Genomic DNA, 15,403 nt, shown 5'->3' with positions numbered 1-15,403 from the left:
ATCCATAGGACTCTGTTATGAACGTATACGATTGCGTTCAGACAATGATAGGACATTCCAGATCATTTAGGATAGTAATCAGACTTTTTCACTCTTCATGTCGTAGTGCTGTCTGATCTCAAACGGGAGCCATAATCGGCACTGTGTGAACCTGGCCTGAACAAACAGGTTTATTACAGTGTGAGGTCTCCTTGCTTTGTTTCAGCACGCGATGTTGCTGCCGGTCCTGTTCTGCCACCTGCGATTCCACCGATGTCTGGGAGTCTTGGAGAAGCATCTCCAGTATGACTTCAAGGACAGGGGCCTCCTCCAGGTGAGACTTCGTCTGCTGTAGCATCACCGACGAGGAACTGCAGGTTGTTGGCCGGAGGGAATTAAGTTTGTAGTCTTGAGTCTTGACGGGACTTGAACATTATGGCATGAGGGAAAGATAATATGGAATTCTTAGTTGCAAGAAGTTGCAAATGTCAGATCATCTCGGTGAATCTTTAGCTGGAAGCGATGTGACAAAAAACTGTCTGACATTGTGAAAAAATTGTTTGATGATGACATCTTTGGTTATTTGCAATGATATATCATATATCCTAAATACAACTATGAATCATGCCCACCTAAGGCTTTTATTATACATTTGTAATCCTAAGATATATTTATGATATATAAACACGCTTGGCTGATAGTCACTATTTTTTTTTCCTGTTACAGCTTGCGTTGACCCACACTTCCTACCGCGTGAACTACGGGACCAACCCGGACCACGCCCGCAACTCCCTGGCCAACTGTGGAATGAGACAGGTGGAGTACGGAGACAGGAAGATACACTACGTCCACACCAGGAAGAGAGGTGACGTTTAAGTGAAGCAGTACCAAGAAAAATTAAAAATTGTTTATCATCCAAAACTGGCTCCCACAGGAGATATCGCTTGGGTGAGATCAAGCGATATCTACACGTAGATATCGCTGCAACGAAATTACATCACAATGCTTTGCAGACCATTGTGACGTCACTGGTTACCATGACGTCACAATCAAATGACATCACTAATGGCTCTGCTGCTAAAGCTGTTAGCAGTACTTTTTACACTTAGACACTGGTAATTACTGTCTACGAATAGAAAAAGTTGGAAGAATGATGTTGGATGATAAATAAAATCTCACCCTCGTGTCTTTGGATATCAAATATATCAACACTCGTTGATAAAAATGGCAAATATCCTCGGCAAGCCTCGGAATTTTTCCACTTTTATCAACTCGTGTTGATATATTTGATACCAAAAGACACTCGGGTGAGATTCTCTATTTCCTCGGTTCAGATAGAGATGACTGCCTCCATGGCCTAGTGGATAACATCTGACCAGAATGAGGAAGGTTGGTGGTTTTACCCCCAGCCACATCATACCAAAAGAAGTTAAAAAGATGGTACTTGTTGTTACCCTGCCTGGTGCTTGGCGTTAAGGGGCTAAGGCAAGGACTGGTCGGCTCAGAGTCAGTATACTATGTCTGAGTGGGGTATTCATGTTAAACTGAAGATTGGTATCTCAGGGGGCTAGCACTGTAAAACCGGCCTTTGTCTGGACTACTACAAGCAGCCACACACACTCACTCATGCACACACACACACACACACACACACACACACTCACTCACACACTAGCACGCACGCACACACACACTCACTCATGCACACACACACACTCACTCACTCACACACTAGCACGCACGCACACACACACTCACTCATGCACACACATGCACACACACACACTCACTCATACAGTAGCATGCACGCACGCACACACACTCACTCACTCATGCACTCACACGCACACACACGCACACACACACAGCAATCTATGTGCTGTAAACTGGAAGGCAATGTTAAACCCCATTTCACCCCATCCCACCTCCTTGTGGGCTACTGTAAGACCCATGAAGATCTGGGTTAACCCATGCTTGCCTTAAAAGGCGACTATGCTTGTTGTAAGAGGCGACTAACAGGATCGGGTGGTCAGGCTCGCTGACTTGGTTGATGCATGATCGTATCCCAATTGCGTGGATCACTGTCATATAGCTGGAATATTGTTGAGTGTGGCGTTAAACAACAAACAAACAAAAGCCTACTTTAAAGGGTGCAAGGCTTGTTTACTCCTTTGTCTGTTTCCAGGAATCAACATCCTGATCGACATCATGTCCCGCATGGGCAACAAGCAGGAGTCCATGTCCATGATCCCACACAATGAGAGGCTGGAGTTCCTCGGAGATGCCGTCGTCGAGTTCTTGTCCAGGTCAGTCTGGAGATACTTCACAGGTCTGGCTTGTGCAGTGAGTCATTATACCCATATGGAGGGATCAATGCTCACAACATCAACCACTGGTTTGACGAAACACTTGCAGACTTTGGTCCTGTGTGAACGTGGAAAGCGGGGTAGATGTTCACAAGCTTGACTCCTGTCCAGGCTTTTGTCCCTCCCAGCATGTAGCATGTGCCGTTGCCTCAGACACATGACTTTGTTTGAGATATGCCTCTCTTAACTCAGCAGTGAATGGGTACCCGGTAGGTTGAGATACTACAAGGTAATGTGAATAAAAACTTTGACAGCCTTAAAAGGCAGGTTGTGTTGTATACTCCCCAGGGAGATGAGAATGGTGAATGCTATGATATTGCTGAGACAATGCAATGATATTGCTGAGACATTGTGATGATATAATGCGATGATATTACTAACATATTAACAAGGTAATGCAAAGAAAGTGCTATGATATTGTTATGATATTGTTATGATAGTGAAGATGCTTTTTAATGTCCATGCACTCACTTATTACAGAATTTCATAAAAAACATTTATCATACCTACATGTCCGAATGATGAGATCATATTGGTCCATGTAATCTTGATAAAATACTGTGTATCCTGCCTTGGAGGGGAATAAATCTCTTACACCCCACCACGAGCAAGTCAGGCTTCACATGGACCTCTGAGAGGCAGAATAGATCCCTTATTCCAAACTTCAAAGCAAAAAGCCTCACGCTTTTTCTGAGTCAATGGAAGTCACGTCGGATAGCATAAGTTATTGATCCGCAGTTCAATCAAACAGCTGTTTTCTATAAATTTTGAATTTGTTTGTATTCTTTACAATGTCAGAATAAAACTTGTTGTAGCAGGATCATGAGGGTACGCAGGGTTTTATGCGTCCCTATTTAGGTTTTATAGCTAACCTAATATAAAAACCTAACATGGGATGCATAAAACCCTGTGTACCAGTCGTGATCCTGCTAAAACTTATGTCCCCAGTCCTCGAGTTTTATTGCAATGCATTTTTGTGTCTGTTTCAGTGTGCACCTGTTTTACATGTTTCCCTGGCTTGAGGAGGGAGGCTTGTCAACTTATAGAACAGCCATTGTTCAGAATCAACATCTGGCTGTTCTAGCAAAGGTAATTGCTTTTTGTCATGCTCAAATCACAATGTTCTTGGAATAAAACTAACACACAAATAGCTGTTTTTCTTAAGTATTTAAGTGATGTTGCTCATGATGTCAACCACTGGTTTGACAGAAACTCCACCTACAAGACTTCATGCTGTACGCCCACGGACCAGACCTGTGTCACGAGTCCGATCTCCGCCACGCGATGGCCAACTGCTTCGAGGCACTCATGGGTAGGTGCATCTGTTACTTATGCGAATGTGATTTCTAATCATGCAACCTCGAAAACTTTAACACGGGGTATTCCGAACGAATGATTCGGCCTTAATGACTGAATCCATACAATCCAGACCATCTATTAGTCTTTCCAGAATGTTCTTTTGTTCAGGTTTCAAATTTTGGATCGAGAATTTGTCATAATACATTTCGAAAGCGTAATCGCAAATTTGAATTAGTGTCTTAAAGCGTGAGAAAGCTGTCTCTGAGTGGCTAATGTCAGCTTCTTGTCAGTCATTCCATTGGTCGGTCAAAGTTTGTGAAAAGGTCGGTCTGACGTGACCCGTAATGGGATGACCTCAGATCTTTGTTCAGCCTTAGCATGCTTAGCAAGAACTAAGATCTGATTTTGATGAGATTGAGTTTCCATCCTTGCTGAACTAGGCTTGAATTTTGTGGGTCAATCATAACGCCATCAGTGGCTATTATGAGTTATGTGCCATCTATGTCCCTCATTGAACAATCAGATTCCACCTCCCATATAACTTGCATTTGCTTCAAACAAAATGGCAGCGCCCAGTGACGATGATCTGATCAATAATGTATATTGAAATAAAATGGGTCTTACTTCTCAAAGTGCAGAAAATCACATGACGCTAAGTTGATGGTACACATGGTTTGCAAATCCGGCAATTTACGAATTTGATGTTGATTTTGTTACACGATTTTGATTGGACTTGGACTGCTGCATCTGGGAAAGATGCCAGAGGAGTGTTCAGGAGGATGAGCGACCCCACAAGAGTACTGCAAGGCAATATGATGTCTTTCTGAACGGGAGGCGTATGCTTGCTCTCGCGGCAATGCATCAGCCGTGTTCAACACTGCGCTCACGTAATATCGCGAGTGCCCTCCCTCCTGAACACACCTCAGGTGAAACATTCTGCTTAGCATGGAGCATACTCATTTTCACTAATTTTTATCCCCCCGGCATATAATATCAGCCAGTCTGTCTGTACGTCTGTAATCATTTCCTTTTCCGGGGCTATCAGTCACATACTGAATTTGTGCCTTTTGTTATATAGGAATTTAATTTTTTTTTACGTTTCCATGGCAACAGGTTGGACTTAGGATCTATAAGGGTGATGTTCATTTCCGGAGCGTAACTCAAAAACTGTTAAATACTTCCTTACAAAACTTTGCATGTCTACCAGGCACATACTGAACTGGTGTCTTTTGCTATTTAGGAATTTAAAAAAAAAAAAAATATGTATCCATGGCAACAAGTTGGACTTAGGTTCTCTAGGGTAGAGTTTGTTTCCGGAGCATAACTCAAAACCCATTCAAAACTTTCTAACAAAACTTTGCATGTCTATCAGACTCATGCTGAACTGGTGCCTTTTGCTGTTTAGGAATTTTATAAATTTTTATTTTTTTACGTTTCCATGGCAACAAGTTAGAATTAAGTTTTAATATAGGGTGGGTTCACTTATGGAGTATAACAAATAAACAAATAAACTGTTAAATGTTTCCTTGCCAAACATTGCATGTCTATATATAAAGCACATACTGAACTGGTGCCATTTGATATTAAGGAGTTTTAGAAATAATTATTTTAGAATTTCTATTGCAGCTATTTTGACCTGAGCTAAGAGAAATGTTGGTTCAGTTACCTGGTTTAGGACCATAACCTGTTAAAATGGGCAGGGGATATAGATGACTTTGTTGACTATACGCTTGTTTAGTTATTGTTTCTTGTAATTTGTCATTTGCTTAAAAAAAAACCCACAGAAACACACTTGTTTTACTTTCCATTTCATATGGATGCGACCATGGTGGATCTTTTGTGGGTAAAGAATGTATGCTTCTTCAAGAACATTCAACTCTTGACTCATTACATACAGAATTGCACATTTACTTGTGGCTACTTTACACACAGCTGCCGGGGACATCTTTCATCAGCTGCAGACATCTTTCTGATGACTTTTGTTACTAATGTTTACCTACTGTTCACCAATGTTCACCTACAGTTCACCAATGTTCACCTACAGTTCACCAATGTTCATCTACTGTTCACCTACAGTTCACCAATGTTCACCTACAGTTCACCTACAGTTCACCAATGTTCATCTACTGTTCACCTACTATTCACCTACAATTCACCAATGTTCACCTACAGTTCACCAATGTTCATCTACTGTTCACCTACAGTTCACAAATGTTCATCTACTGTTCACCTACTATTCACCTACATTTCACCAATGTTCACCTACTGTTCATATACTGTTCGCCTTATGTTCACTAATGTTCATTCCCATGAAACAGTTGATGAAATTGTCTGCATGACGTCTTCTATACTGACAGGGGCGCTGTTCATAGATGGAGGTATTGAGCTTGCTGACCAGATCTTTGCACGCACCCTGTTTGAGGAGGAGCACCTGCTGAGTGTCTGGAATGACCTCCCCTTGCACCCACTCCAGGAGGAGGAGCCGAATGGTGACAGACACTGGATTGAATCCAGCTTCGTCCTACAGGTGAGGATCTTCTGTGTATTCCAGGGTAGAATTGGTCCCGTCCTACAGGTGAGGATCTTCTGTGTATTCCAGGGTAGAATTGGTCTGGTCCTACAGGTGAGGATCTTCTGGGGATTCCAGGGTAGAATTGGTCTGGTCCTACAGGTGAGGATCTTCTGGGGATTCCAGTGTAGAATTGCTCTCATCCTACAGGTGAGGATCCTCTAGGGATTCCTGGGTAGAATTGGTCTCCGGCCACCTAAGCTGGCCGTTTGAGGTTAGTTAATGGATTGGATGGAGACGCCAAATGCCACCTCCTACCCAGAGTTCCATGCAGCAATCATAGTTCCTCTGTCACAGGCCAGCGCCATGTGTCGATTCGTCATATCCAGTCCATTCAAGATATTGCATTTGTTTTTAATCTGTTTCACTTTGTCACGAGTCTACACGTTTAGATAAACATGGTCATAGAACGGTTAACTTTTATTGAGAAATACCCTAAGACATGAAAAACTATTTCCATTTGCATAGTTATCCATTGTTTACATTGGTTGTACGTCTCCACATGCTGACATGAAGCCCTACGGAGAGCTAGCGATACGGTCCGTGTGATGTGTAAATATGTATTGTCATGCAACTCACTGTCGCAGTTGTAGGAGCATATCTATAAGATTACTCAAAACAGTATCTAAAGAGCCCGAAGGGTTGCATTAGCCCGGTCTGTTCTGATTTCACAATAAGTGTGTTTGTTTACAAACAAGAGAAAAGTCCAGTCACATGATATGCAAATTAGCCTGTGGCGGCCGTGTTATGCTGAGTCACCACTGTGACTGTGACTTGGTTGATTGCATTGTGTAGATTGTTGCTTGTAACATCAGTCACTGGACTGTCAGGCCCAGGCTCAATTATATACAGGCCACTTTCTGACAGAGAGAATATTGCTGCTGAAAAGAAAACACAAGGAATGAAAGAAATGTTTTTTCTTATCTAGAAAATGTGAAATGAACCATTAGGAGACATCGTTCAGTTATGTTGTTATCAGGGTACATGCCTTCTACTGTAGTTACAAGGGAGCACAGGTTTCTGTTAGTCTCTAGAGTTGTGTCCCTTGTTCATGCAAGGATCTGCTGATCATGGGTTTGAATCCAAGATTTGTCCTGATTTTGAGATTTGCTTTGAAATACTGTTCAGGAATGCGTTAAACTCACTCTAATGCTGATCCATCATGTAATTGTTCAGGACTGCATCAAACTCACTCTATCGCTGATCCATCATGTAATTGTTCAGGACTGCATCAAACTCACTCTAACGTTGATCCATCATGTAATTGTTCCGGACTGCATCAAACTCACTCTATCGCTGATCCATCATGTAATTGTTCAGGACTGCATCAAACTCACTCTATCGCTGATCCATCATGTAATTGTTCAGGACTGCATTAAACTCACTCTATCGCTGATCCATCATGTAATTGTTCCGAACTGCATCAAACTCACTCTATCGCTGATCCATCATGTAATTGTTCAGGACTGCATCAAACTCACTCTAACGCTGATCCATCATGTAATTGTTCAGGACTGCATCAAACTCATTCATCGCTGATCCATCATGTAATTGTTCAGGACTGCATCAAACTCACTCTATCGCTGATCCATCATGTAATTGTTCAGGACTGCATCAAACTCACTCTAACGTTGATCCATCACATAAATGCAGTATTGTCTGTATTCAGAAACTCCTGACGTTTGAAGAGTCCATTGGAGTGAACTATACCCACATTCGTCTCCTGGCCAAGGCTTTCACTCTGAGGAACGTGGGCTACAACCTGCTGACACTGTAAGTTGACCTACCCCACCCGCTATGATAAATGAGCAGTCATTTAGGTAGATTGATCAAAGTGTTTCATAATAAACCCAATCAAGTTGTTGTGTATGTATGCTGTAAATTGAGACTTGGATTAGGAAGATGAGGAGAATCAGAAATTTATAATCTGTTTCTCCTCAAACTAGACACAATTTATGGACTTGTTTAATTGCTGTAAAGGCGACGTTTTCGTTATAGATCCTTATACCGTTGTCAAGCAAGACTGTCAACTTCTTAGACATGCCTACCTATCAAACAATTCACTGTGTTTGTTCTCTGACAGTGGTCACAACCAGAGACTTGAGTTTCTAGGAGACACTGTCCTGCAACTGGTGGCATCGGAGTACCTGTTCCGGCACTTCCCCGAACATCATGAAGGTCATCTCTCGGTACGTCAAACCCTAACATGAACTGGAAATAATGATGATGATGATGATAAAAGTGATGATTATAATGATGATGATGATGATGATAATAATAATTATGATGATAATAATGATGATGATAATAATAATGATAATGACGATGATAATAATGATGATAATAATGATGACAATAATGATAATGATGATGATAATAATAATAATGATGACTACACAAATTCAGCATACTGTATGTAGGTATATTCAACAGAGAGGGGACAGTGAGATAGTAAAAATATACACATTCAGTTGTAGCGTTCAAAAAGGTATGTTTTAAGTCCAGACATAAACACAGTGTGATACTAGGTGCACCTTTGTGGCTGAAGGGAAGGGAGTTCCATAGAGAGGCACCAGCATGAGAGAAGGATCAAGCACCGAAGGACTTGAGTCTGTATTTTGATAGAGACAGAAGTTGGTCATTTGATCCGAGATTTATGGTAGATTTGTACATGCAGGCTGGCAGCAAGACACTAGGAATCATTGTCAGAGAGCCTCAGGGAGTTATTGTTTTTTGTCAATCTGCCATTGTTTATGTTCTTGTTGTTTAATAAGTTTGACAACAGTGTCTTATTGTGCCAGCATTAGAAACTGCCACTGGTCATATCGTCCTTGCCAAACTGCCCAATTGTTGAAGTATTGTAAGGACGAGTAGAAATTTGCCGTTTTTAAGGGTTTTGCTACATGTTATTATCAGGACTAGTTGACTGAAACTAATGCTCTTGTGATATTTGATAACATTACTACGCTGATTTGGGTGAAACTTGACTGCTCTTATGCAACATAGATTTTTGGTTGTTTTGGGGATATAGCCATGATATGAACCTGTTCGCTGCATTTCCTATTTTGCCAAAGGTATATCATATATGTCTTTAGTTTCCTACATAACAACTCCTTCATCTTCCTGAGGTAAGGGAGTTAACCGACTACAAAAGTCCAGTTTCCACCCTGGCTGAACTATGCTGGAATTTCGTGGCTCAATCGTATTGCCACAAGTGGCTGTAATGAGTTATGTCCCTTCTGTGTCCCGCCTATTGACTATTCAGATATAAACTCTCATATCACTTGCATTTGCTTTAAACAAAATGGGGCGGTCGGGTAGCCTAGTGGTTAAAGCATTCGCTCATCACGCCGAAGACCCCGGTTCGATTCCCGACATGGGTACAATGAGTGAAGCCCATTTCTGATGTCCCCCGCCGTAATATTGCTGGAATATTGCAAAAAGCGGCGTCAAACCATACTCACTCAATTAAAACATTTCTGGTGTCCCCCGCCGTAATATTGCTGGAATATTGCAAAAAGCGGCGTCAAACCATACTCACTCAATTAAAACAAAATGACAGCATCTAGTGAAGAGGATCTGATCGATAAGCAACATCTATTGTAATAAAACAGGTCCTACCTCGCGGGCTGCATCAAATCATGTGAGCACCTTCATTAAAGACATGAAAAGATTTTGGAAAATATCCGTGTCCTGTATGTGTCCTCTGCAGCTGCTGAGATGTTAAATACGTCTGTATGTGTCCTCTGCAGCTGCTGAGATGTTAAATATGTCTGTATGTGTCCTCTGCAGCTGCTGAGATGTTAAATACGTCTGTATGTGTCCTCTGCAGCTGCTGAGATGTTAAATAAGTCTGTATGTGTCCTCTGCAGCTGCTGAGATGTTAAATACGTCTGTATATGTCCTCTGCAGCTGCTGAGATGTTAAATACGTCTGTATGTGTCCTCTGCAGCTGCTGAGATGTTAAATACGTCTGTATGTGTCCTCTGCAGCTGCTGAGATGTTAAATACGTCTGTATGTGTCCTCTGCAGCTGCTGAGATGTTAAATACGTCTGTATGTGTCCTCTGCAGCTGCTGAGATGTTAAATAAGTCTGTATGTGTCCTCTGCAGCTGTTGAGATGTTAAATACGTCTGTATGTGTCCTCTGCAGCTACTGAGATGTTAAATAAGTCTGTATGTGTCCTCTGCAGCTACTGAGATGTTGAATATGTCTGTATGTGTCCTCTGCAGCTGCTGAGATGTTAAATACGTCTGTATGTGTCCTCTGCAGCTGCTGAGATGTTAAATACGTCTGTATGTGTCCTCTGCAGCTGCTGAGATGTTAAATACGTCTGTATGTGTCCTCTGCAGCTGCTGAGATGTTAAATACGTCTGTATGTGTCCTCTGCAGCTGCTGAGATGTTAAATACGTCTGTATGTGTCCTCTGCAGCTGCTGAGATGTTAAATACGTCTGTATGTGTCCTCTGCAGCTGTTGAGATGTTAAATACGTCTGTATGTGTCCTCTGCAGCTACTGAGATGTTAAATAAGTCTGTATGTGTCCTCTGCAGCTACTGAGATGTTAAATATGTCTGTATGTGTCCTCTGCAGCTGCTGAGATGTTAAATAAGTCTGTATGTGTCCTCTGCAGCTGCTGAGATGTTAAATATGTCTGTATGTGTCCTCTGCAGCTGCTGAGATGTTAAATACGTCTGTATGTGTCTTCTGCAGCTGCTGAGATGTTAAATACGATTGTATGTGTCCTCTGCAGCTGCTGAGATGTTAAATATGTTTGTATGTGTCCTCTGCAGCTGCTGAGAAGCTCACTTGTAAACAACCGCACCCAGTCTATCGTCTGTGACGACCTCGGCATGCCAGCGTACGTCATCTACGACAAACAGGGTCGAGAGAAGATTGAGATGAAAACAAAGGAGAAAGCTGATCTCTTGGAAGGTATGTAGCTTGTGATTTCTGTATTGTTTTCATGGTCAACTGTCTGGTTATTTACCTATTAAAAAGGAACGCAGTTTGAAAGGGAAAGAAACTTGGAACTGGGACTTTCACTTCAACCCAAGAACACATCAAACCAGAATCAACCTACTTTAGTCAAAAGGTTTGCTGTGTAAACAACTCAAAGATGGGCTAGTCTGTTAAGTTCTAGGCTTCACATAATGCCATGATTGTGTGTGTTTAAGATGCAACATTGATGATTAGCAGCCCGGTGAATAGGACTACTTCAAGGTTTTTTAGTGAATCGACCACGATCACCGGTGACTTTTCTTATGTCTTTTGCCACATGTCATGTAAAGGTCAAAGGTCAAAGGTCAAAGGTCAGGGTAGCAAAATATATAGTGAAATCTTTATTAGGTCCCTTTTTGATCATTGTGATATTTTGCTGTGTTTTATGCACCATCTTCCTCCAGACATTTTAGGATTCTTTTCAAGTTTAGGGAACAGTTTCTATACTAATAGGAGAACAGCAGTGTAAAGTTTGATTATGATTTGTGTATTTTCTGAAAAATGATGTTTTTCATGTCGTGAACTTTTGCTTCAACATTTGTGCGACCTTTAACTTGAAAACTTGTTTTTACACCCAAAGATTCATAAATAATATGTATGAGCAGACAAAAACATTAAGACATCCTCTTCGTTTTGACAACTTTTATCAAGCATGACCTTTGTATATCGATATCTTTATTTGGACAATCATTGTTCCTGTGTTCATAGCCTTGATTTGTTTTTTAGCTTTGCTGGGGGCCCTGTTTGTGGACAAAGATCTGAAGTATTGTGAGGTGTTCTGCAATGTCTGCTTCTTCCCCAGGCTGAAGGTCAGTTTAACTGAAGTCATTCTTACCAATTAACAGGGCGGTCGGGTAGCTTAGTGGTTAAAGCGTTCCCTCGTCACGCCGAAGACCGGGGTTCGATTCCCGACATGGGTACAATGTGTGAAGCCCATTTCTGGTGTCCCCCGCTGGAATATTGCTAAAAGCGGCTTAAACCCAACTCACTCACTCCTACCAATTATAACCTCAAGGTAGGACAAATCTTGCTCAGTGGAAAGCTCTGTGCAGAGTTGTGCCCTTTGTTTTACCAAGGTGATCAATATTGAAACTCCAACATTTAGGTTTTTGTACTGCCCTTCCAAATAAAGAAATGGCCACCTAGATATGCATCACATTCATAAAAACCTCCATTTACTTGCGTTATTAAAATAGTCATCGAAAGATCTGCAGTTCACTTGACAGAATTTCGTTGTGCCAGGATGCAGCCCGCATTGTGATCCATGCTTTTTAGGTTTGCTGATGCTGCAACAGTATTCCAGCTATGTATCAGCAGGCCAAACAAGTACAGCAAATGGGACAGTAGAGTACTGCCCAAGACAGGGTCACTTGTACATGTGACTGCAAGTCAGTAGACTACAGATGTCTGCAACGAGCACAAAAACGTCTATTATTATCATTTATCAAGAATAAAAAACAATGTTAACATGATTAAGTACAACTTTGGAAATTATACTTCTTACCATATTGTGTGGAATAATTGTTTTAGATATAACAATTAAAGTCAAATTTTGAGAAACAAGTTGTTGTTTGTTTTCAATCTCCAATAAGCTTCTGAGAACAATAACTTTAATGTTCGTAGAGAAGATTTAATCATAGTGTGGCAACAAAGTTCGTTGTTGACACTAGTACACAGGAAGAGGCTCAAGCAGCAAGATACTATTACTTGCACAACTGATTATTGATAGGTGACAGTGAAGAGGACTTCTGTTGAAAATTTGAAGATTTATTTAGTGTGATGACAGCCATGGAAATGATGTAACAGAGATAGTTTCTTAGAATCATAACAATGATACCTATTGTTTTGATGTTTGAATAGGTTAGGCTACACATTTGTTATATTTTTGTTTTACAGGCTCGCTGCCCCTACTGAAAAGCAGCCAGTCTAAGAATGTCTCCCGCTAGAAATACAAACCCTCTTAGATGATAACCCTGTTATAATTTTATATATAGTCCATGTCTACTTCCACTGATTCAAAGGGCCACCTGCAGTTTTAAGTCTACAGCAAAATGACTTTCATATAAATAAATAAATAATTAATTGACATTTATTTTATTTCAACTGACCATGTGTGGAAAAGCTGAAATATATCTGTGAAACATAAGATTAAAAAGTGTGGCCTGATGTATACAAGGAATGACAGGGAAGTCTTGTGTAAATGTTGTGTCTGTGACTATCTGTAGTACCCATATGGTAGAACCAAACCCAGGCCTAAGTGTAAGGAGAAAATGCCTCAACCACTAAGCTATACAACTGTCCTGATTTTATAGAAAGAAAAAAAGAAAGTAGCCTTATTGATATGTCAGATATGATAATAAAAGCAAACCAAATTGCTCTTCCAGATGTTCATCATGAACCAGGACTGGAATGACCCCAAGTCTCAGTTACAGCAGTGTTGTCTGACCCTGAGAGAGCTGGACGGTGGAGAGCCGGACATACCTGTCTATAAGTAAGTGTTGTCTGACCCTGAGAGAGCTGGACATACCTGTCTATAAGTAAGTGTTGTCTGACACTGAGAGAGCTGGACGGTGGAGAGCCTGACATACCTGTCTATAAGTAAGTGTTCTCTGACACTGAGAGCCAGACATACCTGTCAATAAGTAAGTGGTGTCTGACCCTGAGAGAGCCGGACATACCTGTCTATAAGTAAGTGTTGTCTGACACTGAGAGCCAGACATACCTGTCGATAAGTAAGTGGTGTCTGACCCTGAGAGAGCCGGACATACCTGTCTATAAGTAAGTGTTGTCTGACCCTGAGAGAGCCAGACATACCTAGGGGCGGTCAGGTAGCCTAGTGGTTAAAGCGTAAGACCCGGGTTCGACTCTGACATGGGTTCAATATGTGAAGCCCATTTCTGGTGTCCCCCCAAGATGATATTGCTAGAATATTGCTAAAAGCATCGTAAAACCATCCTCAGTCACTCACCCACACATACCTGTCTATACGTAAGTGTTGTCTGACCCTGAGAGAGCCAGACATACCTAGGGGCGGTCGGGTAGCCTAGTGGTTAAAGCGTTCACCGAAGACCCGGGTTCGATTCCCGACATGGGTACAATGTGTGAAGCCCATTTTTGGTGTCCCCTACCGTGATATTGCTGGAATATTGCTAAAAGCTGTGTAAGACCATACTCACTCACTCACCAAGACATACCTGTCTATAAGTAAGTGTTGTCTGACCCTGAGAGCTGGATGGTGTAGCGCCAGACATACCTGTCTGTAAGTAAGTGCGCCGCGATTTGCTGTGCAGAGTTGCATCCCTGTGCTCGTGGGTTTCACCGAAGTGGTAAACATCTGAGACCTGCATCACTTTAGGCTTTCCTCCCACATTATGCTGACAAGCCATGACATAACTGTAATACTGCTGAAAGCAACTCACTCACTGTAAGTAAGTTTTGTCTGACAGTGAGAGAGACAGACATACCTAAATAAGTGTTGTCTGACCCAAAAACTATGGCAGGCTTTAGAGAAAGCTCCAATCTATGTGGTCTCCCTAAGGACATGAGAAATCCTACACAATTGATATATATATTATACATGCATAATCTGCCCTCAAGAGCTTGTGAGCATGTTGATCAGGCATATGTGGAACACGTGTCATCATTATCACAATTTCTCCACAGGGTCATAGAGTCTCGTGGTCCGACCAACACGAGGCAGTACGTGGTGGCAGTGTACTTCCGGGGCGAGCGGCTAGCCACGGGCATGGGTCACAGCATCCAGCGGGCAGAGATGAAGGCAGCCACTAATGCTTTGCAGAATAGAGCAGGTAAGGAAGGGTTTGTGTTCCCTGTGGGAGTGCGGTCTGCCCCGGTACCCCAGGCATGTGGGAAGAGCAGACTGGTGGGGTTAGAGCGGTTACCCTGTGTGACCTGACCTGACTGGTTTTCTGACCTGTGTGGCTGTGTGACCTGACTGGCTCTGTGACCTGACTGGTTGTGTGACCTGACTGGCTGTGTGACCTGACTGGTTGTGTGACCTGACTGGCTGTGTGACCTGACTGGCAGTGTGACCTGACTGGCTGTGTGACCTGACTGGCAGTGTGACCTGACTGGCTGTGTGACCTGACTGGCAGTGTGACCTGAGTGGTTGTGTGACCTGACTGGTTGTGTGACCTGACCTGACAGTGTGACCTGACTGGCTGTGTGAC

General features: G+C 42.1%; 1 protein-coding gene across 2 annotated transcripts in view; it reads left to right on the top strand.

The window, feature by feature from the left end:
* Positions 1-15,403, top strand: part of LOC139473016 (ribonuclease 3-like) — a 40,632-nt gene that overhangs the window by 22,212 nt on the left and 3,017 nt on the right. For both annotated transcript variants that reach the window (XM_071255520.1, XM_071255519.1), the window contains 12 exons: positions 206-313; positions 706-844; positions 2,165-2,285; positions 3,335-3,434; positions 3,555-3,657; positions 6,002-6,171; positions 7,883-7,986; positions 8,297-8,402; positions 11,006-11,147; positions 11,940-12,022; positions 13,598-13,704; positions 14,877-15,022. In XM_071255520.1, the coding sequence (XP_071111621.1) occupies positions 206-313; positions 706-844; positions 2,165-2,285; positions 3,335-3,434; positions 3,555-3,657; positions 6,002-6,171; positions 7,883-7,986; positions 8,297-8,402; positions 11,006-11,147; positions 11,940-12,022; positions 13,598-13,704; positions 14,877-15,022 (1,429 nt within the window). The remainder of the gene's footprint in view (positions 1-205; positions 314-705; positions 845-2,164; positions 2,286-3,334; positions 3,435-3,554; positions 3,658-6,001; positions 6,172-7,882; positions 7,987-8,296; positions 8,403-11,005; positions 11,148-11,939; positions 12,023-13,597; positions 13,705-14,876; positions 15,023-15,403) is intronic.

Source organism: Haliotis cracherodii, unplaced genomic scaffold, assembly GCF_022045235.1.
Source record: "Haliotis cracherodii isolate W230 unplaced genomic scaffold, xgHalCrac1.p SCAF_26, whole genome shotgun sequence".
Classification (NCBI taxonomy): domain Eukaryota; kingdom Metazoa; phylum Mollusca; class Gastropoda; order Lepetellida; family Haliotidae; genus Haliotis; species Haliotis cracherodii.
The sequence above is the reverse complement of the archived record's forward strand: the minus strand, read 5'-3'. Positions and strand labels throughout refer to the sequence as shown.